General features: G+C 43.7%; 1 protein-coding gene across 4 annotated transcripts in view; it reads left to right on the top strand.

Moving 5' to 3' along the window:
• LOC119392323 (serine/threonine-protein phosphatase 2B catalytic subunit 2) overlaps positions 1–24,176 on the top strand; it is a 124,588-nt gene that overhangs the window by 45,795 nt on the left and 54,617 nt on the right. For all 4 annotated transcript variants that reach the window (XM_037659683.2, XM_037659682.2, XM_037659681.2 and 1 more), the window contains exons 5-6: positions 9,326–9,465; positions 12,167–12,244. In XM_037659683.2, the coding sequence (XP_037515611.1) occupies positions 9,326–9,465; positions 12,167–12,244 (218 nt within the window). The remainder of the gene's footprint in view (positions 1–9,325; positions 9,466–12,166; positions 12,245–24,176) is intronic.

Genomic DNA, 24,176 nt, shown 5'->3' with positions numbered 1-24,176 from the left:
GCATAGTCTCCTAGGGCTTAGAAAAAGATGTTCACAAGTCATCTTCATGCAATGCTGCAGGCACAAAAGAAAAATTCTGCCAGTCAAAGGTTGCGCAGTCCACAGGTTGTATATTCTGCATGAAGTGCTGAGCTGTGTCATACAGCAAAGAATGCCTGTACTCCTTTTTTGTCATACCTTGCGGTGTTGCCCGTCTTTCGCCAGAGTGGGGCTGCCTGCCTTTGGCTCTGTACTTTGACCTACAGAGTGTAGTCGCCGGTGCTCGCGCACCTATCTCTTTCATCACAATGTTTGTGTTGAAGCCATAGACCACACAAAGGTCACTTCACTAGCTGTACAGTTTTTCTTATAGGAGTAGGCTGCTAGCCTTTCTTTGTGTGACATTCCAATTTGTTGCTATCGCTTTCAATTCATTGCCTTGCCCTTGTGGCTTTTTTCTTTGAACCGTCATCCTGCTTTGGCATTTCTCTGTCGGTAGCAGCAATAGATCTTGTTGTTTTGGATGTTGGTGCCCAGGGCGTCTGCCAGTTGCTTTCGGTCGCCACCGTGCCTGTACACGTCCAGTCCTCGCCCTGTCGAGTGTGGACACCTTGATGTTTTTTTCTACGAGGATTGCCTGAATCTTTGAAATGTGGTCCTAGCTTGCAGCCGTCCATGACTTCACCTATTAGTACCTGGTTCTACCTAGTACCTGGAAGTGTTGTTTTCTGAAACATGCGTTTTAAAAGCGGCCACACTTGAGCTTCACGGTGCTGTCGGTTACATGAACATGCGCACCTCCTTTGATGCTTTTGTGGAAAACCTATGGTACATAACACCAAATAAATGTGTGGTTAGTTTTTTTGAATATCTAATTTTAATTTGAAGAATGGAATATCATCCGTAAGTCACCAGCTCATGTCTGGCTGAGCAGACAATTGCGAACTCTTTTGCAAAAAAAAAAGCCTTAATGTCGTGTGCTAGCAGACGACGTGAGTCTCTGCCACATGCGATCTACAGTGCATGTGATGATCTGAAATAGACCTTTTCAAATACATCAGTACCACCAACGGGCACACAAGCGCCCATGAGAAAAGTGTGTATGCTGCAGTAACTGCTGAGACGAGCGCGTGAGCCTCACGCTTTAGCTCTGTGCCTGTGCCGTGCCAGCACTTCTCAGACCAAGTGAATTTTGCAAGATGTAATATATTATTGCATAATTGAACCATGAAGTCCTGTGCTGCGACGGCCGCTCTACGATTTCAGTCTGTTCACAGAGTTTCCGCATGCCACTTTTGTACCGGACAAGCTTCTCCAAAGAGTCATTAAAAAGAAAAAGATTGGGGGCCAGTATGCCCTATGGCTTGAAATAAATAAAACGATCCAACTCATTTTCTGAGGTGAAGTGTAGGAGCAACCTATGCAATTCACAGATGTACTTGGCATCATTGCCGCCGACACTGTCGACGAGCGCAAGGCTGCGTTCTGATATCTAAAGAGTACGCGAGAGAGTGTAGTCCGCATTTAATAAAATGAGGCATGCATTGATATGACAGCGTGGGCGTCACTCACAACACAGACAACAGATGATAAGCTTACATCACCCGTCACTAACTGCAGGTGTTGCATTTTACAAATGCCGGTTGTGCTTTCGCGTGTTGGCTCACAGGGGACTAGTCATAGATACGTGTGGTCGTGAACGATGAGATGGAGTACTGAAATTACTTTTTAAAGGACATAGTGGCTAACTGTAATTGGCAAGTGCATAAGTGTTCATGACATCAAATGTTCTAGCGTTAAGGTGTCTCTTGCAATTACATGAGTCATTCATATCAGCACAATAAAAGTAATTGTTGAATAAACGTGAATTTGGTGTTTCACCTCTTACTACTCTAGGACGTCTTTATGGTATTGGCACGTAATAACGCACATACTGCTTAACTGCTACTGCTACATCTGATATACATCCACTCGGTGTTACCTACACTGACTGCGTTATTCCTTTCACATTTAAAACGTAGAGATACATGCAGGCGCATTCGGATATGTGTAGTATCTACGGTGTAAGAATAGTCAACAAGGGGTGACGTGTTCTTTTTGTTTCGTGCTCCCATGGCGCCAACGAGCAGTGGGCGACCAAGCAGCCTCTTGACATACACAATTTTCCCATAGGGCACCGTGTGCCCGCGGGAAATATAGCGATGAAGCATAAACTGACTCGGGGCTTAAACTTTTGCCACATGTTCTGAGTGTATAGATTTCGCACCTCGACATGTAATTTAACCATGCTGCTTTTTCAATTTTAATGTTTCACACCAAGATGTTTGGGGAAAATACTGCAGTACCTTATTCAATAAGCACTAGCATGCAGTGGAAAAAAATTGATCCTGTCGTCTCATGTCAACCTTGTTTTGACATTTAAACCATCTAAACTAGTAAACCTCTTGTTTTGTTGTGTATATGGTCAATTAAAGCTGTTCGCTATTGGATTAAGCATGGTGGCACTTGGATTAAACTCACTGGCACATGGCTAGTTGCGCTGGTGCTTGGGTTAAATATGTTGGCACATAGATTAGTTTAGCACTCATATTAGTTTGGCACTCAGATTAGTTCTGTAGCACTCGGATTATTTTAGCTGGCACTTGGAGCTAGAAAACCTGCAGTAGTGATATTGAAAAATTTTATCCTGTGCCTGTATCCCTTTCAATTGTGAATTATGACCAGTTGTCAGTATGTGTGAAACTTGCACTGCATTATTCCAAGGTGCAATGTTCTCTTGCAAGCAAACATTGTGGGAATGTGATGATTTGCACATTTAGTGATTAATCATAATTAGGGTGTAATTCTATATTTTTCTGGAGTCAGTCATGTATTCTTGCATGACCAAAGTGACCAAAGTTCAATCTGACGCCTGAAGTATATGTGCAATCTATTAGTGGTTGAATTCACTTCGAGAAAACAAAAATGATACTTTTGGTATTGGTGCCAGCTTGCAACATGTCGAACAACTCTTCGTACATAGTAGTGCCACCTGCAGAATGATTTTCTGCAGCAATGCACAGCACATCTAAGCTAAATAAAGATGCATTGAATGTGCAGGAGGTTCAATTCATCCAAGACTCAATGTCTCTTGTTTTTTCACGACCACCAGTTGATGAATTGGGCGAAAATAATTGGCCTCCACAAAAGTAGACACTGTGCCTGGGGTAGGTAATCCAAGGATCGGAAGGCTGCTACAGTTGCACCAATGCGCTGCATTTTTTTAAAGCTGCAACATCCATGCTACAAATGAGACAGACTGCTCCTATGCTGCTCCAAAGCATGGCCTTCAAGAGTTCGTGAAACAGTGAAAACAGCCTTGCGCAACCTCAGAGGCTACAACCATGACGACTTGTGGTCCATGCCAGATAGTGGTTGTTGCCACCCTATGTGAAGTGTGCCATCACTTCTCCTGCCTTTCTCAAAGCCCGAGATAATTGGATCTAGTGTGCATTCGTGCATAATTGTGCACGCTTAGACAATTTCACATTTCTGCTGGGCTCCGCATTCATAGTTCCTACGTATGGCTCCCAAAGCTTCCCAAAGTTTCCCAAGGTACTGTAACTCTACGCACTTGTACTATAGTGCCTTCGTCGAAGCCACGAAACAGCTAGTATTGGGACAGCTTTCTTCATGGCCGGCACACTTTGTCTTGCAACATCTTGCATGCATTATCCCTGAAGAATCTAGCAGCACCCCGGGCCGCAGTCACCACTGTGCATTGGCTAAACAGAAGTCTTGCGAGTTTGTTTTATCAGAGAGTACCCGTACGACTTTCTGGAGTTCGTAGTGGTGCCACAATCCACTATTCTACAGCGCGTATCTGAATATAAGTACGTAGGCCTCCTTTTAACTTCAAAATTATCCTGGTCAGAACACATAAAAATAACTTGAAACAAAGCATTAAGGAAACTAGGATACGTGTGCCAAACCCTGAGTATTGCCCCCCAAAAAACTAAGCTATAAAACACTTGTACAACCAATTCTTGAATATGCAGCTATCGTACCGAACCCTTACAAACCTTGTGACACTGATAGAATTGAGTCTGTTCAGGAGGAGGCCATTCCTTTTATACACTGCCACTGCGATAAAAATTTTTCGATGGCATCTCGTTTGGCTCTGCTCGATTTAACTCCTCTTTCTCGTCGTCGCCACATTGACTCTTTGACTCTCTGAAATTCTTGGACTTACTGTTTTACTCGGCACATTACTCATCCTTTAATATATATCTATCGTGTGCGAAGTCCCTAGTCTCAAGAAGCAGTAATGAGCTAAACTTATCGGTCTTTTTCGCTCGCTCTAACATTTTTAAGTACAGTTTTTTCCCCAGGACTATTGAATCTTGGAACTCTCTGGTCTGTACGACCCATCGCTTGACAAAGAATTTGCGATTGCCATTGAATGTGCCCGTTAACCTTGTTCTTACATTTTGTATTTTCTTTTTCTTCTGTTTTTTAATTGTATTCTCCCACTCCTGCTATAGCCCTATGAAGGGCTGCAGTATGTGTAAACAAAAAAAATTGTGATGCGCCCCGAAAAATTAGTCTCCTATTTAAATCCAAAAATTATTAGTGGACTAAGCGCTGCACTCATAAAAACTTTTATTTGTAGTAAAAGCATCAAATTAGTCCTTTTCTTAAGCATGTTAAGGATAGCTTCTTTCTATTCTGTGGCATTCCAAAATAAGCGGAAACGCCCTATTGCTCACTTGTGGTGATCGCTTGCAAGATAACCGAGAAGACCTAATTTTGTACCACCACGATTGCCCGCCGGCATACTGGTTTCCGCTCTCTGCCACACAGAACATGATTTGAGAGGTGTCTGGCAGCAAAAAATCACATGTATGGTAGTTAAACCATTTGGCCACCGGTGCCTGCAATAGGTTCAATTTATTTAATTAGGCAACAAATTGAATATCTGTGATTTATTGAAATAACAGATATTTCAACGTACTTATCTGCACTTTACTGAAACTGCTGGTAAATGTGTTTCCTTGTATATAGGTTAAAATAGGTGATGTTCTGGGAACATATCATAAAAAGTTAAGCACTCCATTATACACGCGGAGGTGTAACTATTTTTCTGACAGCAAACTACTTTGTGCTATGGAGGCGTTCAACTCAATAAAGATACTAGCAGTCTTTTTTTCTGACATAAGTAACTTCTCTGCTGCTGGCTGAAGGCCACATTTCAGTCAGCTGCGCAGTTTTTCAAGTTGGCTTGTTTCATGTCTTTTTCATGCGAAGCTTCTATTGACTGACCTGTGTAGCTGGTGGTGGTGTTCCAAAAAACTCTCCTCACCCACAGCTGGCGTGCATCAAAGAAATAATAAATAAAACAAAGTAATTTTTATTACCAGGGCTGGGGTTTGAACCCCCCCCCCCCTTCGAAAGCAATTGCCTTGGAATGCTAGGCCACCGCATGCCCATGCTTGCCCAATGTGAACTGAACTGAAGCACACGAATGCGTTCTACCGACAATGCAAAAAACAGTTAGGAAGCAGTACACTTGCTATGGGTGCTTCATTGAAATATTTTGTTTTGGTGAACTAAGTGATTTGCTGGACAATGTGTAAGGTCGATATCAGGAATTGCATATTTCATGAAAAATTTTCAGCTTCGAGAAAATTAAATTTCCAACCAGTGTTTCCATGATTGTGTAATGGGCCTTTCGTTGGGCCATTCTACAGGCTGACGAATGCTGCAAAGAATGTGAAAGACGCCATGCCGATTCAGCCCGAAAACGGTGTTCCGGGGATAGCTGCTACCTATAAAGAAAGAAAAGCAGTACGTCAGGCATGCCCACGCCAAGCTTCGCTTGTTCCCATCTCCTCGATTGGGGAAGGGCTACCACAATTTTTTGTGGTACAGTTAAAACTCGACATAACCAAGCCCATTTTACAAATTTCCCGATAATGAAGAAATTTCCATTCCCCGGGAGGTACCCATAGAGTTCAATGTTGTCATCAACTCTAATTAACGAAGTTATCGTACCACTAAACCTGATTTAACGAAGTTTTACCGGAAACAAATGAGCGAAAAATGCAGCGATTTCTTCCTAATTTTGAGACAGACTGGCTTTTCTTCAGGCTTACCCCGTAACGCTATTGCGTTAAAACATCACGCCCCCCCTAGTCACGAACCTAGCTTTGTTGTTACGAGGATGCACGCACTGCCCATGCAAGAAACAATTGACTTCACGGTTGGTAGCACTTCTACATACCAAAGGGCGCTGTAGGAGTGGTCGTGGTTTGTTGTCCCTGTAAATGCTCCCACAGGAACACTGTGGTTGCATTCATTATTTACCCATCTTTCTTGCTCTACCTGCTCACACAATCACTGCATTCGTTCTCCCTGTCTTTGCACATCGGCAGCTTGTCATAACTGTCTACTTCGCCTGTACCACCCGGACATAAGAGGTACCATGTCCAGGCTGCCCTTGAATTTTCAGATGCACAGGCGTGTGCTAGTCGCAAATAAGGTACCGCGGTAGCTTTCTTGGTGCCGCCACGTTACAATTTTAGATTTTGAAGGACCGAAAAATTCGTTTTCGATTTTACGAAACTTCCCGAGTTAACGAAATAATTCGGTGCGATCATCACTTATTAAATCATTATATTGATTTGTTGTCTTGTTGTTTGGCACTTTTCCAAAAAACTTCTGATACACTCGTCATTTTAATGCACCTACCGTAAGATGCCGAGCAAGCCCCCCCCCCCTCCCCCCCCCCGGTGAAGGATAATCCGACCAGATTTGGAGGGGGGGGGGGGCTTGCTCGGTCCCGGACTGAAATTCGAGATGATGGCGGGGGAGCCGCTAAAAATAAAAAATGGCTATCTATGTTTTTAATGAAATGCTTTATTTATTTACCGTTTTTATTCCCCATCGTCAAACCATTGAAGCAGCGACCGGTTTGACTAATATACGACCAGCCACATGACAACGGAATTTCATTAACAACATTAGATACGCATTTGGTGTACTCATCCTTGTGGTTATTTTTACACAAGCGATGCCAGTCTTGAAAAAAAGTGGCTGCAGGGGAGGATGTGGGGGGGGGGGGGTGTTGCTTGCTCGGTCACTGGCACTTATTTCAGATCTCCCGAAAAAGGGAGGGGGGGTGCTTGCTGGGGTGGGGGCGCTTGCTTGGTATTTTACGGTAGTCATTTAAGTTCGTGCTATATCTGTAACAAAAGCAATAAGCAGCTTTTATCCAGTTTTTTTTTTTTTGTCTTTGCAACATGCTACAAAATTGAGGACACCTGCTATAAATCACCATTTTTTATTCTATCAAATGTGCTACAAAATGCACTTGGGCCATTCCCATCTCTGTAGATATTTGTGGTTGTTTGTTATACCGAGACTTATGAACGTTCTTGTAGAGAATTTATTTCAGGTTGCAGTTATGCACAGTTAACTATCATAGCATAAAGAAATTTAACTAGTGTGATTTTGGTCAGTTGCATAAGCAGGGAAAAAAACGATTGTGAACATGAAGTCTCCACATGAATGCTGAGCACCCGTAGTTCCCTTTAAATAAGTACCTGTTGGAGGATGTGCTTGCTGCTACTGAATTTTCTTTAGAAAAGAATCTGGTGTGGTTGACCTGTTCAGATAGGAAACGTGTCAGTTCCTTATGACATTGCCTAGAGGGAGAAATAGTGCTATGCTGCTGTTGTGTGCATAGGAGTGCCAGGATGTGGTCGCCTTTGAATGACGTTCTGGAAGAGCCAGGATGCCTTGAAGGCATGGCTGGTTAGCACCATTCATTCTGTTGCAGTGGTTCATTGACACATAAAGAACTTTTCATTTTTTAATTTTACTTAAGATTTCTTTGTTCACTTTTGAGAATGGATGTTTGGAGGTATGAAACATCGAAACTGCTGATGAGCTAATAAAATTGAACTGATGACAAGGCCCGTGCTTGCAGTGCACCAACTTGTATGTTATTGCTTTTCATCACTTGATATGATCTGCAGGTAGCTGAAGTTTATTCAAAAATATAACATGGACAAATGAAAAATAATTGAGATTTTATTAAAGCGAAAGCCTTAGATGCCTCATCAAACACGAAAATTGACCGTTGGCATCGACCATCGTCTCATGGTGTCAGCGTCAACAAAAGTGATGCTAAAAGTCATCACGCGATGACTTCGCCATATGACATCATCATGACGTCTCAGATCGCAAAAATACATGACATCATAGTTTGGTCAAAGGTGGGCTGATCACGGAGGCAGTGTAAAACGAGGTGAGCTGCAGAAAGCTTACAATGCCTCCAATTCTGGAAGCAGTACCAATTCACGTTAGGTGCAGAAAGCTTTCGGAGGGGGCAGGAAGGGTCAATACATTGACTGAGAAGGAAAAGATCCCCCCCCCCCCCCCACCACGTTTATTAAATTCACCAAGGAACGGTAGGCATTCACAACACATGACTGTCAATTAAATTAAGATGGCTTTCACCTTCAAGTTGTTGTTGGCAAATCATGCGTAAGGGACCCTGTGAGTTTCTTTTATGAAAGTTTCATCTGTGCATCCACATCCATGTTTTGTGCCAACCGTCACTGAACGCAGGCCAACAAAAGCCTCACACGTCGGCATACTTTCATTCTCATGATGGCACAATGCCCATTAGGAAACTGCATAGACAGTGGCACCAGATTCCTCCCCTCTAGGTAATCTTAGAAGAAACTCTGGAATTGACCATCTCTGTGTGACCCTTAGTTTTGAGTCTCGAAATTCAGTTCGAAAACAGGCCTGTAAAAAGAAAAAGGTTGAGTTTTCTCAAGTAAAAAAAAAAAAATTGCTGTTTGCATTCAATTTAGCAACGACGGCTTTGCTTTTTGATTGAAGTGTGTACTATAAAAATTATGGGCCATTGCATTTTGAATGTTTGGTCTGGTGACATGATGCTTAAGTAGTGTGAAGCGGATCTGTGCAAGTTATCTTTGTGTTGAATGAATTGTGCACAGCCATTAAAACCTGTTCCTTTAGGCTGTGCTATGACTGGTACTGCACTGTTGTTTGCAGAGTTGAAATGTCGGTGCATGTTAAAGTTGAAAGTGTACTGGATCTTCTGAAGTGTGCATTGATTTTTAATAACAACTGGCTTAGCATTGTTACTTGCGCACTTTGTGAGCTCAGAACATGCATTGAAGGAGCATGGGGTCCTTTTGAAAGCTGTTCCACATGAATGTATGAGCCAGAGGAGGCGTGGCCTTTTCAGCAGGCAAAGTGCATGATGCATTGTGGTCTGTTCATATATGCTGCCTCTGTAGCGTCTGACCTCTTCCTTTGGTGCATGCAGCTGGACAGGTTCAAGGAGCCGCCTGCATTTGGTCCCATGTGCGACCTGCTATGGTCGGATCCACTTGAAGACTTCGGCAATGAGAAGAATGCGGAGCATTTTAGTCACAATAGCGTCCGCGGATGCTCATATTTCTATAGGTGGGCACCAAACACTTTTCTTTCAGCTGCAACTTCGGTTTTGGGATATATGGCATGGAAACACGGTCAAACCACACTATATCGAACTATTTTCAAACACAATAGTCAATGCGTAGGAAAATCTACGCCTACATCGAACAAAAATAGCCAGAGCACGTCGTACATCGAACATTGAGCAGCGCTGAACGCCCCAAGAAGTTGGCTTTTTCTTGCAAAAGGGGGCTTTCCTGCATGCTTCTGGGAGAGCGAGGGGTGCGATTAAGAGGGTGCCGCGTGGAGTGAGTAGAAAGTACCACCCGACATGCTTTCTCTCGTGGTTCCTTTTTGTCGCAACCATTGGCCTGTTGCGCTTGGTCACTGTTCGCTTCTCCGCAGATTCCCTGCTCCCTTTAACACAGTTGAATGTGGAGAAAAGAAGTCTGACATCGCTACTGCATATAGCATCCTAAGAAACACGCTCATTACGATGAAAGAACAAGGCTGACATTAGGGCCAAGGTGGACTAGATGCTTCCGGCGCCCAGCTGCGTATGGAGATGTTGAAGTGCCCGTTTTACATCGATACCGTAGTTTCTTGCGTATAACCTGAATCCCTCAGCTACAAACTGCGGAAAAATAAAAACAAAAAAATTCCTGTGCATTACCATGAAGCTGCCTTCTTTGAAATATTGTGAAGCAGTGCCCTAAAGCAAACTTGCACATAGAAATTCATACTGAAAATACGGTAAATTACTTAGAAGTTTTATATCAGACTACAATATATCAAACCAATTTCCATTTTTCTTTTTTTGAGAGTTCGATATATGCTGGTTTTGCTGTTGTTGTCACTAGAATGTTTCTTTTAAGACAGTCTCTTGTCTTAGCTGACTTCCTTGAAAATGAGGGCATATAATTGTGTGTGAATTTGCATGTTATGGCTTGATGTGCCACAGGGGCAGGAAAAAAAGAATGACTGGATAAAAAAATGTCATGTTGCATGCTCACTGGAATATATAGGAAGGGGATAATTATAGGGGCCCTGAAACACCTTTGGAAGTAATATAGTGACCTCACTATTGGACCAGCTTGCCTCTCCAATCTCCAGCTGCAAGAAATATTTGAATTCACCAAGTATAAGCAAAATTACCGGTAGTTTATCACAGGCTTTTTGCACTTTTTCTTATCTTTCATCCTGACAAGTGCACTAAAAGCTACACACGGGCGTAGAAGAGAGCCAGCATGTGCTTACGAGCACCTCTGCGGCTTTGGAGACTGCTATATGCATCAGTAATAACCCTAGTAACATGTTCAGTATAGCACAGGCACTTAGTGTGTAAAAGAGCACCGTGTGCCACCTTGCATAAGCGTAAAAGAAAACACTGTGCAGATGGCTGTCTCTAGGACTGGATGTGCAAAGATGAGCTACCATTTGGGTGTTGTTGAAATTGAGAGGCGTATGTGTGTTTTCAGTAATTCAAAACAAACAGTAGTAGTATTACTGAGGATGTTTTCGTGATGTTGAAATCAGCCAATGCTCGTGTCAATTCCTTCTACTATGTAGTCGGTCCTCTTTGGCCACGCCTGGCCCTTGCGCCACTAGAAACCACACATCATCATCATCATACGTAGTCAGTCCCACCTGCAGCGTAGTTTGCCGAGAGCAGAGCAAGCAATTGTTGGTCTTGCACGATGCCTCTCAATATTCCAGTGGCATTTGCAATGTGTGCATGGGCTTTGAAATTGAAAGGTTGCCAGGCAGAGTCCAGGAAATAGGAGACAGACATAAGGGGCAGAACTGCTGCTGTTTGCCGTGAATGGGATATATGGTCATACGGTCAGTTTTTGTGTACTCGGATCTTACAGTTGCTACCATGAATAAGTTGATACGTACATGCTTTATTAAATTGTTCCTGAATTGTCTGAATACCTGCACACGTTCGTAGTTTGCTTGCACTTATTTTCCCTGCTGTGGTGATGGGGTTGTAAAAGATAAAGCTAAATAATGCTGTTTAAACTGTAAAGTTACCATATTGTGCATGCAATGATTTCTTTGAAGTACTTTGTTAACGAAAATGTTATTTTTGATCTTTAAACATTTAGTTGCTGTAGTGCAAACATTCCAATTTTTTTTTTGCTTATGTGCACAGATAGCATGCTGATTGCAGCATACACATTTGAGGCCCAGTGTGCATAGAAATTACAAACACATAGTTAATTCCTATATCCAGGTGTTGGAGTGTGTAATTAAATTATTACTTTCCTTTTTTGTTTCCAGGAAAGGTAGTTAAAATGTCAGTGTTTATGTGGCATTGCATGGCTTGTAAATAGCTTGTAAACACATAATTGTGAAACCTGTGTTAATTCCACAATGTAACAATACATTCTAGCTGTAAATCTGAGCTTGAATGTCGTAGAAGGTACAGGTCTAGTCTGCTTCAGCAAGACATCAAATGGACGCGAGACAGTATAAAGTAGCTGCTTAAAGTTTATTCTGCGTCGTGTGGCTTTACTGTCTCCCTTGAGCTAAGACTTGTAAATGTAGAAAGTGTTACTGAAAATGAAAAACAGGTTGCATAAGTTTTGTTGATATGAAATATGTGTGTTAAGTGCAAGAAGGAGGATAACTAAGTTGGTGTGTTATACCTGTGTGCATGCAACATGACTTTTGTCATAACCTAACAGATTGGCACAGATGTGCTAATGTGCTGTTCGCCTTTTCACAGCTATGCAGCATGTTGCGAGTTTCTCCAGCAGAACAACCTCCTCTCTATTATTCGGGCTCATGAAGCTCAGGACGCTGGGTGAGTAACATGTCGCTTGCCGTTGTGCTTTGTGCAGTGCGCAATTCAGTTCCCCTAAAAGAAGGGCCGGCTGAACGTAGGATAATTCTAACCTACTTTGGATGTCCCCCAGGGGTGGATTTAGTGGTAGTATTAATGAAATTGATGGATATATTAAACAGAGGACTCCTGAGATGGCAGAATAGCACATTTGGTAAAAAGTACCCACTCTGTATAGGTTATGCTGTAAAAATTATCTGCAGTGAAGCAGAAAGAGTACTAATGAGCAAGATTTTAGCCATTTTTGTCTTTATCCCATATGTCCAATCTTTTTCACATAGGTGCAAGGAAGTTCAGGATAAAAGTAAGGTTTTTAAGTAAAAACAAGCTGAAGGGAATTTGTGGGGCAATAAATCTGCATATAAGTAACAAAGGGAGTCTGACTGGTCAACAGTATGAAACATGCTTGCGTATTTGTTCCTTGCACTTAAAACGAAGTGTACTTGATCACTTTCACATGAGTCCGTCAGTATATGGGACAGACCAGGCATTGCTTGAATATTAAGTTAACAGAACACCATAGTTCTTTGAAAGGCTTTTCACCTAATAAGGTCAACTTGTTGGCTAGTTGGTAAAGCATGGTGAAACGGGAAACAGCGCAGTAAAAGACGACGACAAAGAAGGAACACAAACCACACCACACGAAGCAGTGACTGACAACTGAAGTTTATTCGGGTGAAAACGTATATAAATACATTCTTAGGCGCACCACGTCACAAACAAAATGATACAAACAAAGCATGAAAAAGCACAGGGACACAAATATAACAGAAACCTTGGTCATCATCACATGATGCATAGTGATTGAAAGGCGTAAGCGGTTCAGTTGAGATGGTTAGCTGATAAATACGAAATTTCTTTGTCAGATAGTAAAACAGACTGAGTACTGACGCACTTTTCTTTTAACAATGAAATGTAATGCGCTTCGATAATTTCTCTTGTCATTTGATTCTGGTTCTTAGCTAACACATCACAATTCTCAAACTTGGGGCGACAACCACATTGCTTACAATGAATACCTAGATGACCACTAACGGAACTGGTCACGTTATTGTTGTGCTCACGAAGTCTATCATTTAAACATGGCCAGTCTGGCTGATGTAGAATCTGCCACATGACAAGGGAATGCAGTAGATGACGTTCCTGATACACGACACGAAAGGTGACTTGTGTTGTTTACTACAGGCACTACTGTCATTGGGGTGCTGTTGACGCGGTAACATAATTTTGACAACTTATTAAGCACACTCAAAACGACTCTTAACATTAGCCCGCTGACCAATCCGCTTCAAATTGTGTGATACTTTATGCAAGTATGGTAAAACGGTGAGTTTTTGACCTTGTGCACGCCTAGCATTAGTATCACTTGCACGTGCCAAGGGGTTACAAACGTTCATTTCTTTAAAAAGCTTTTGTGCTACCGAAGCTAGCACGTAGTGCGGGTAACCAGCTCCTACCAGTCTAGTCACCTGGCCTTGAAAACTGTCGCACTTACAGTGCACGCACGATTTTCGGAGCGCGTTCGACATGCACAACTTGGCGATTCCTCTTTTTATCAACTTTGAATGGGAGCTGTGAAACGACAAAATAGGTTTCTTGCTATGCGGTTCAAAACTCCAACAGACACCCTTGGAACTCCATTTAAAACGTAGGTCCAAGAACCTAATCGAATTCTCAGAAGGAATTCTCAGAAGGCATTTCACAGGTTAATTCGAGGGGATTTGCACAAGATCTAAAAATATCTACTAGACTAGACGCAGATTCTTCAAACAAGCCTGCGTCATAGTCTAGGCACACTAGAAAATCGTCAACGAAACGGAAAACTTTTAAAACACAAGAATGGGCAATGCATGAGGAAATCTTACGGTCAACACTGGCCAAGAAAATGTCACTGAGTATGGGTGCGATACATGACCCTATACTAATTCCTTGCCTTTGTAGATAGGTGCACCCCTCCCATGATGAAAAAAGTGACTTCAAATAAAATGACAACAGCTCAAAGAAGTTTGCAAACAGCTAAGCCAGTTGAATTTTGAAAAGCTACAGCGCCAACATTGTCTATACACTCTTCCACACACGAGAGCAATTCGTCTTGGGGAATGGAGTAGTACAGATCTTTTATGTCTATTGAAAAGGCGGCAAATTTGTTCGGGCGTCGATGCTCCAGAAACTCGATGAAACTCGATGCGCAAAGTAAAAAACTCACCATTTTACCATACTTGCATAAACTATCACACAATTTGAAGCGGATTGGTCAGCGGGCTAATGTTAGTCGTTTTGAGTGCGCCTAATAAGTTGTCAAAATTATGTAACTGTGTCAACAGCACCGCAAATGACAGTAGCGCCTGTAGTAAACAACGCAAGTCGCCTTTCGTGTCATGCGGCAGATTCTACATCGGCCAGACTGCCGATGTTTAAATGATAGACTTCGCGAGCACAACAATAAGGTGACCAGTTCCGTTAGTGGTCATCTAGGTATTCATTGTAAGCAATGTGGTTGTTGCCCCAAGTTTGAGAATTGTGATGTGTTAGCTAAGAACCAGAATCGAATGACAAGAGAAATTATCGAAGAGCATTACATTTCATTGTTAAAAGAAAAGTGCGTCAGTACTCCATCTGTTTTACTATCTGACAAGAAATTTCGTATTTATCGGCTAACCGTCTCAACTGAACCGCTTACGCCTTTCAATCACGATGCATCATGTGATGATGACCAAGGTTTCTGTTATATTTGTGTCTCTGTGCTTTTTCATGCTTTGTTTGTATCATTTTGTTTGTGACGTGGTGCGCCTAAGAATGTATTTGTATACGTTTTCGCCCGAATAAACTTCAGTTGGCAGTCAGTGCTTCGTGTGGTGTGGTTTGTGTTCCGTCTTTGTCGTCGTCTTTTACTGCGCTGTTTCCCATTTGACCATGCTTTTCACCTGTGTGTGCATTGTTGAGATTGTGTGTCCCACTTTTTGATAAAACAAATGCACTTCCTTCAGGCATCATTATGGAGGCGTTTTTCATAAAGCATCTCAACGTGTCAGCGAGCTGTCCGTTGCTTTAATTGATTTAATGGATAATGCACTGTGGGGAAGCCACAAGTAAAAAAGAAAGCATACAAGATGCCGTGTCATCATCAGCAAGTGGCAGGATGTGGGCAAAGCATTAATTCATTAAGTCGTGTGGGCACGACTACACTGCTGTATTGTGTTGCATGTCCTGCACTATGCCGTCGAAGTTGCTTTCACACAGTAGTACTTCCCAACAGCGCTTCTCTCCTTTTGTTGCAGCACCGTTGCCTCGATCATTCCTCTGTTTCGCTGACAGCTCGTCGTAATCTCGATTGCTTGGCATGGCACACGTTAGCAAAAGTGCCTCTGTCACAAATTAGCATCAAAAGATCGTTTCAAAGAGCATAGAACACATGTTAACAAAACAGAGCCTACAGTGCTGCCATGCTGTATGTAAATTGCCCTGCTGACATGTGCCATAGTGGCTGTTCATAAAAAACCAACAAATCTGGGGTTGGCATGTGCTTTCTGATTTCAAGTGCAGTATTCGATATGCTAAGGATGCAGTAAAACCTAGTTAATATGTACTTGCCAGTAACATTCAGGTATACGTTTGAGTTTCCTGACGTGCGCTGCCTCTACCAAAAGGAAATAAATGTGATGCCATAATAAATGCGGCCTCACTTGCCTACCACAAGGCTTTTTTTTTAATTAAGCACAGAAATTCCTGCTCTCTGTCACACACATGGTCATATGCTCTCAAGACAATTGCTGCACTCTTGCATGGGTCCAGTCAGTACCTTGATAAGCCAACATGGTGATAGCTAACTGCATTCGTTTCTGAAAATGACACGAATATTTGGAGAGGTGCCACACAAGGAGGTGGCAGTGAATGGCAGTGAAGCAAGTTTATATGGCCTATTATAATAGTGTCCAGTACAGTTACACCAGTGCCAACAGCACTGCCATGGCCATTGTGGTGGTACATTGGTTATAGTAGAGTGTACTAGAACTGTCGAGTGGCGAGAACGCGCCTCGCCGCCTGATGCCTTCCGCGTCGACCGTAGCGGCGGCGCTGCAGTCGCTCGGTACTGAAGGCGCGCGGCGCCGCGCGCTAGAATGTGCCGCTAGAACTGCTGGACGCGTCAGCGGCACCCGGCTAATCGGCACTGATGTGGCTTTCGTTGCGTGTCTTTCATTATTAAGCGTAGGAATTGTCGTCGTAAGCCTTGATGGACGAAACTTCAAAGCTTTTAATGGATGCTTGCTTCATATATGCCTTTGAGAGATACTGCAAATCAGTTCTTGTAGCCGAAGTGACTGCTGGAAAGTACACAAAATATAAAAATAAAACCAGGCTGACACCGACCGTGAATATTCACGATCTCAGTGTAATTGAGCCGAACTCATTACTGGGATATTTAGAACAATTACTCTCAATTAACTAGACGCCAAACGACCGCCAGAAGAAAGAGACAGAGGAAACAAAAAGGGCGTGTCTTATTCTGATTTCTTCTGTCTTAATGCTTTCTTCTTGTGTTGATTCGGCGTCTAGTTTATTCAGAGTAACTGAGCTGCTCTAATGGAATTTAACTGTGCTCAGAAAGCTGTGTGCTGATACTGTGCCGAAAGCACACCGAACATTTACCGCGCATTGGCGAAGCTGCGTGTACGGTGCGTATCTTTACAAATGCGCTGTAAATGTGACTTCGACATTACGAGGGCTCGAAGGTATTGGAACGCAAAGTTAACTCGACCGGTACAAATAACGGTCGTCCTCCGGTGCTTTGCACGGATATTGTTATTAATTGCTAGGCGCCGGGTGGGGAGGGGATACTTTACTGTCCGTATATATATATCTATATATATATATATATATATATATATATATATATATATATATATATATATATATATATATATAGTAACAATTAATAACAATCTCGCAAAGCATAGAGCACCACCGCCCTCCTGGCTTCACTTCTGACACTTTGCAGATAAAGCAATGAAATTACAATAAAAAACGTTGTCAAAAAGAAGTTTTTTTTAATGGCATCAATAGAAGATCAGGAAAAGTGCAATATAAGCTGTGCATTGAAAATGAGAACTGGCTGTAATGAATTTAGGCAGAATAACCGACAGGCTATATTTACATCTGTGCATTTTAATATGCTTGAGATAAGCCCTGATGCATGAAGTTTGTGCCTCGGAGGTGAACACGCGCCTTCGGCTCGGCTTCCTGGCTCGCCTTATTGGTATTTTAAGCCCTCAGAGGTCGCATAACCGATGCATCGTAACCACGGAAGCACGCTGTTGAAACAAGATAGCCTGCCAGCATTAAATAAACAGCGCAAAACTGGCAGAACTCAGCCGTCACTAATATAAATGTTGCGATAGAGTCATTTGTACTCAGGTTACTCATCCCAACTGAAAAAACGATGTTGGCTCTATGCTGGCCCAACGTGCATGGCCGACCTGGCCGGCATGGCCCGAGCTTGGCCGACAGAGTTGGGCCGTGGTTGGGATTGGTTAATGGCCTTACACCGGCCGACCTTTGGCTGCTAACATAGGCCCCAAGGCCGTAGGCCGACCTTGTGGACATCAGGTGGTGCACAGCTGAATCAAATAATCTTGTGCGAATAATGTAGGGCAAAAAATGACAGCCGACGCTCAACGCTCATACAATAAATTTTCGCTGACCGAGAAATAATGCGCGCGGTGTAGGAAAAAATATTTGCGCCCACTGATATAAAGCAATGTCGGCTTGTCGCTGGCTCATAGTACCTGGCCAACGCGGTAGGTAGCAAAGCACGCCCTGCGGAAGACCACGTTTGGTCACCCGAGCATTGGGTGCCGACTCTTTCCCTACCATTTGCCGACCTTTGGCTGAACGTCTTCGGCCAACTAATAGCCAGCGTAATTGGTTGCCAATCAGGGCCCCACTTTGGGCCGCCATAGGTCGGCCGACAATACCGGTGCCGAGCGCTGCCCATTTGTTTGCCAACCATCGGCCGTCGGCCCAATTTCAGTTGGATGAAACAATCGAGCGCATTGGAGCTCATACAGAGATCAATGCTCTGGATATATCGTAGAGACTGCCGGCAGAAGAATTGTAGGCTTTCGTCGCTGGTTCGTTATTTCTTCGTAGTCAGTGTTCGTAGTCACATTATAGTGTATCGCGGCTCGAAGTGTGCTTGCAAACCGCACAGCAATCAGTGAGCAGCTAGATGCATATGTGCGCAAAATCCGACTTGTCACCTTCTTTGGGGATCGGCAGGCTCCAAGAACAGGGAATATCTCGGCGCAATTTTGGCCTGCGTGCATATTCACTCATGCACCATGGCGCGCAGCAGGCGTTGAGACACGATTGAAGCTCAGTAATGCATTAAACACGCTCAAAACGCGCAATTACACCGCTTTCGTAGGCTGCGACGAGCGCGGCGCCAAATGCAGACGCTCTCCAAGCTTCAGTACAAAGTGACTACAGCGCCGCCGCTACGGTCGCCCGTCGGAGCATCACCTGAGATGCGGCGCGGCCACTCTGTTCGTTCCACTGCCCCCTTCTAGTACACTGTAGTTATAGTGCTTAGCGGTTGACTTGAAGTCATAAATTCAATCCTGGCCGCAATGGTTGCATTTCAATGGACGTGAAATGCTAGAGGCCCATCTACGGAGATTTAGGTCTATGTTAAAAAAACCCGAAGGTGGTCAAAATTTTCGGAGCTCTTCACTACAGTGTGCCTCATAATTATATTGTGGTTTTGGTGCATAAGACCCCAGATATTATTATTAGTAGCACTGTTGAATAGATAGTTGAAAATGCTTATCAAGATGGGCTTGTCAGCAATAAGGCGTGTTCGTCATCTGTCGCCATGATGCCTTTGTGCACTCCCGGTGCCTATCTGTATAGGCATCGCCGATCTTCGCACTTGGCAGTACCAGTATCATTACTTAGCAAAAAGGTGGACAATCATTTATTTTGAGCAAGATTAGTTGATGGAATAATCTATTCAAATTTTTTTTCAATCACTTTGACTATCTTGAGTATAGTATGTGGTCTTCGAATTGAATACTTATATTACAAATTAATCATAATCGTCATCAGCCCATTTTGTGTACATTGTAGAATGATGGCCTATCCCAACAATCTCCAATTTGCCCAGTCCTGTGTGAGCTGATTCCACTTTGTGCCTGCACATTTCTTAAGGGGGGACATGGGTCCTGAAATTTTTTTTTTAATTCTTTGTCGATTGAGATGAAACTTGCGGAGTTTATGCATATTTGTGTGCAGATTTCAAATATGCAATTATTTTTCTAGTATAACATGTAGTTTTTTAAAATATCAAACATTTCATATGCTTTTTGGGAGCCCCAGCTTGCCTAAACTGAGAGAGTTACAAAGTAATTAGGCACATCAGAATGACCTGCAATGAGTACAGAGTGCAAGAAAACAAGAATGGATGTTCTAAACCCATTTGAACAAAAGTTATGGCACGATGAACATTAAAAATTAGTCTACTCCAAGCTGGGATTTCAGCCACAAATATTCAACATGCCACAACTTTTGTTCAAATGGGCTTAGGACATCCATTCTTGTTTTCTTGCACTCTGTACTCATTCCAGGTCATTCTAATGTGCCTAATTACTTTGTAGCTCTCTCAGTTTAGGCAAACTGGGGCTCCCAAAATGGCACATGGAATTTAAAAACTACACATTGTACTAGGAAACAAATTGCATATTTGAAATCAGCACACAAATATACATAAACTCAGCGAGTTTGATTTTAAATTGGTAAAGAATTGTAAAAAAAAGTTTTCAGGCGCAGTGTCCCCCCTTAATATCGTCAACTCTGCAGTTCATGGTTATGTTTCCCATCTCTTGGTATCCAATCTGCTGCTCTAATTGACCACTGTTTCTCGGTCCATTACATTGTATGACCCTGCCCAGTTCTCTTTTTTTGTTCTTTATGTCAACTAGGATATCAGCCACCCCTGTTAGTTTTTTTCTTTTTGTGTGCTTTGCCACATTACTCTTTGCATTGTAGTGAAGGATAGTGAAACAAGTTCGTTTTGGATTGCAAATAAGGCCCTTGGTTTATATTTTGACACACAACCTGCTCACTTATTCTTCATAGCATGTAGTTGCCCTCAGATTCAATCTTTGTATGGCAGCATATGCTAAATAGTGCTGTTTTGTCAGCACAAATATTTCCAATGACACGGTAAGGGACGCGGTAAGGTATAATTAGAGGAAGTTCGCTTGCAAAGGCGCAACATTGATGTTGAAAGTGGTTGGTGAGTATTTTTAAACGCGATAGCATTAAAGAGCTTGTCTTGCAGAATTCAGCGTCAGTGTCGTTGGTTGTGTGCGAAAAATCGGCATTGTCCGTGAGTGAAACAATGAGACAGATGCAAATAAATAATGAAAATCTTCAGTTCGAGTGGGAATCAAACCCAGGCCTTCTGCGTTGGAAGCAGGTGTTCTGCCACAGAGCCACGCCATTGCTTGAAACCATTCCGGGAGAAAAAAAACTATACAAATTACATGTGCATGAAGAGTCTTTTAATGCGAGTCGTCCACTCTCCCACCACAGCCTTTTGTGTTTCATGTGATCGTTTCTGAACGCTTTTTGGTATATAATGTGAACATGCCATGGCACGATCGTTCGAGAGAGCCGTAATTTTTTTGTCGGCGCTTTGCTGGTATGACTGTGCTCATCCTGAGACTCAAATTGCATTTGGCTGCTAGCACGCAGTAAGCAGGGTTCCCTGCAGGCACTGATCGTATCCACAAGTGCCTGTGCGAGCACCGAAATGCTCGATAAGTGTACTGGCAGGCTTTCAGAGCTACTTCTGATGTAGCTATGGCGATGTGACCACTTGGGCAAGGTAAAAAAAAAAGCGTGAATTCGCTTGTACAGGATATTTCATGGTCCTGAGGAAGTACGAAAAAAATCTTACGTTGACTGTACCATGTTTGACAAGCCATTCGGTGTGCACTGTACCAGGAGCCATGGGAAATAATTTTTGTTTGTCTGGAATGTACCTATATGAAAAATATCAAATTGCCCATGTATTTTGAGCCCGAGACTCTCTACAAGTGCATGTGTGGAACTGGAAAACCCCAGTGGGAGAGTGACACCAGTGCTTTGTGTTGGTTTTTTTTCTTCTGCTGACATTACTTTTCTGAGGCCTCACCCTATCATTCATTTCAGTTCCCCATCTGTCAGTTTACATTGTCTCCTACTTTGTATCTCTTGGCCTATCTTGTGAGCACTTCACGTTGGAACCTCCTGCGTGTCTTTTTTTCTCTTTTGCGGTGCAAGGAAGTGAAACTACATTGGACTCACCCTGATGTTTGTTAGTGAAGGGCTTCAAAAAGTGAAGCTATCTGTGGTTTTTTGGAGACGGTGCTGTATAGTAAAGAAGTGCCACATTGGATGTTGCTCTGTGCCTTTGAAAAAGCTATGACGGTGTCGTGAAAGTCCTCGAATGTTCTCGAGTTTTCCTCCTGGAAACCTGTACCAGCCCTGAATTCAATGTTTGTGTTCTGTGCCAAGCTTAGCACTGAAGTGGGGCTGCAGAAGTTGCGTTTGTATTAAAAAGCATTGCTGCCAGGTCTCGACCTTTCTGGTTTGCAGGTACCGGATGTACAGAAGAGTCAGACCACAGGGTTTCCCGTCACTCATCAACCATATTCCTCGTGCACCAAAACTACGTAGGAACGTTTACAACAACACAAAGGTGCGGCGATCGCCGAGAACATTGCTGTCCCAAATGCAAAGGTTTTTGTTTAAGCATAAACTGCCCTGGGTCAGATGGGCTGCTTCAGTTGTACATGCCATGGTGGCAGCATGGCTAAATTGTTGTGCTGTTAAGTATGCGCATGCGGGTATCGATGTTTGGCCGCACGGTGACCGCATTTCAGTGGGGCCAGAATGCAGACACCCAAGTACAGTCAACTGCCGATTTTCGGACTCCCTAGGGACCGCGGAATCGTCCGAAACAAATTCATGCTTTTTTATTCTGCTCAAGTGGTCAAATCGCCACAGCCACGTCCGAAATAGCTTTAATGCCTCCCAGTACAATTATCAGGCATTGTGGTGCGCTCCCAGGCTCTCGCAAATACATTCGGTACCTGCCGCGAACTCCGCTTAACTACGTACGTGCCAACCGCCACTTTTGCATCTCGTGATGAGCGCCGCTGATAACAGCAAAGCGCGGAATATATTACGGCTATCTCGCATGAAGCGTTTGTAAACGATGACGCGGAACACAGACTGTGGCGGAAGAGCGGACGACTCGACCGGCTTTCCCCGATGTGTGCGCGCAAACATGCGCACACCACATCGCCGAATCGCCGCCGATACGCAGCATTCGCTGCCTTGTCAAGCTGATCGTTCTAGTTGTGTGCAGCACATCGCCAACTAAGCTGACGCCGTCACTTTACTGTTGCTGTATCGTACGCACGCATTTATCATGAAAGGGTTCGTGATGCGCACTTAGTTCCTGACCGCACACGGCGCGGCAATGGCGAGCTGGTTTCGTCCGCGAAGGCAACGCGTCTACGCGGCGCACTTAGTGGTCTCGCAGAAAGAGGCAGCAAGAATGGCGGCGCGGCGCATTTGGGTTCTCGCCTATTAAATGCGTGCAGTATGCATGCAACTGCGCTAGGCCACGTGCACTACCGAGCAGTTAACTGTAGATGCTTATCGTAAGGGTTATCAGCGATTAAGCCGTACTGGCGCGTTTGCCAGCTTCTGCCATCACGCCTCCGTGCATTTCCGCTGCTTATTCGTAACCGTAACATCGCCGCACGGCGCCGCGATAGCCGCCCCATTGAATTTCTGGTCTGCTTCACCCCATTACGCGTCGGCATTGCGGCAAAGCTCACTTTCGGACTCTGCTACTGTCTCAAACAGATCGACTCGCGAAAGCGCTGGTTCGAACCTACGAGATGATAGACGCGGCAGAGGTGGGGGCTTCAAATAATGCCTTTCGGACCTGCAATTTGGGCAGAAAGTCCGAAAAATCGGACGCGCAGTAGCTTCAGCGTCCGAAATTTTGGACGGTCTAATACTTGAAGTCTATGGGGCTGGTGACGGTGCCGCGAGAGCGTCCGAATTTTCGAGCATGTCTGAAAAATCGGGCGTCCGAAAAATCGGCAGTTGACTGTACTCCGAGTTAGGTGCACGTTGAAAGGGCCCCAGTTAGTCGTAATTAGTTAGTAGCCCTCCACTTAAGGGGCCCTGCACACTTTTCCAAGTAGCCACGGAATGGCTTCACTAAAAGCTTATTGCCCCGCAAATCAACCGCCGCAAAAATTTTTAGAATCCGTCCAGTACGAACGGAGTTGCAAAGACTTGTCGCACGTTGTAATTGCTTTCTCACTTCTCTCGGCCCAACAAAAGTGCTGGAAGCTAAGCAGGGAGGGATAGCACGGGGAAGAAAGTATGTCAAACTCACCACGTGACCTTGAGCACTTTTTTTTTTTTCTTTGAACGCGCAGCCTACTTTCAATGCGATCGCGTGCGTGCTTGTGCAAGTGGCGGCCTCCCGCGGTGCCGCTGTAACTACCGAGCGCACCATGTTCATATCATCCAATGACGTGGAACTTGAGTCAATGATGCAGTGATTTTGAGTAATAGCATCGTTTGTCTAGAGAAGAGGAAGGGATGTTTAGCTGACTGAGAATTTATTGTAAACCCCCAGGTCGCATGCTGCGCTATAATGTTTCGGCTCGCGTGTTCTCGGGAACCTCGAATACCAATTGGCAGCGTTTTCTGACCATGCTGAAAAAGTGTTGCGGGGCCCCTTTAGATAATTGCCATTTGGCATGTTGGTTAAGTTCATATCGACAAAAGTGCAACTAGAACAAAGACTAAGCAAGGCCTG

The sequence above is a fragment of the Rhipicephalus sanguineus genome, chromosome 1, assembly GCF_013339695.2.
Source record: "Rhipicephalus sanguineus isolate Rsan-2018 chromosome 1, BIME_Rsan_1.4, whole genome shotgun sequence".
Taxonomy (NCBI): Eukaryota; Metazoa; Arthropoda; class Arachnida; order Ixodida; family Ixodidae; genus Rhipicephalus; species Rhipicephalus sanguineus.
The sequence above is the reverse complement of the archived record's forward strand: the minus strand, read 5'-3'. Positions and strand labels throughout refer to the sequence as shown.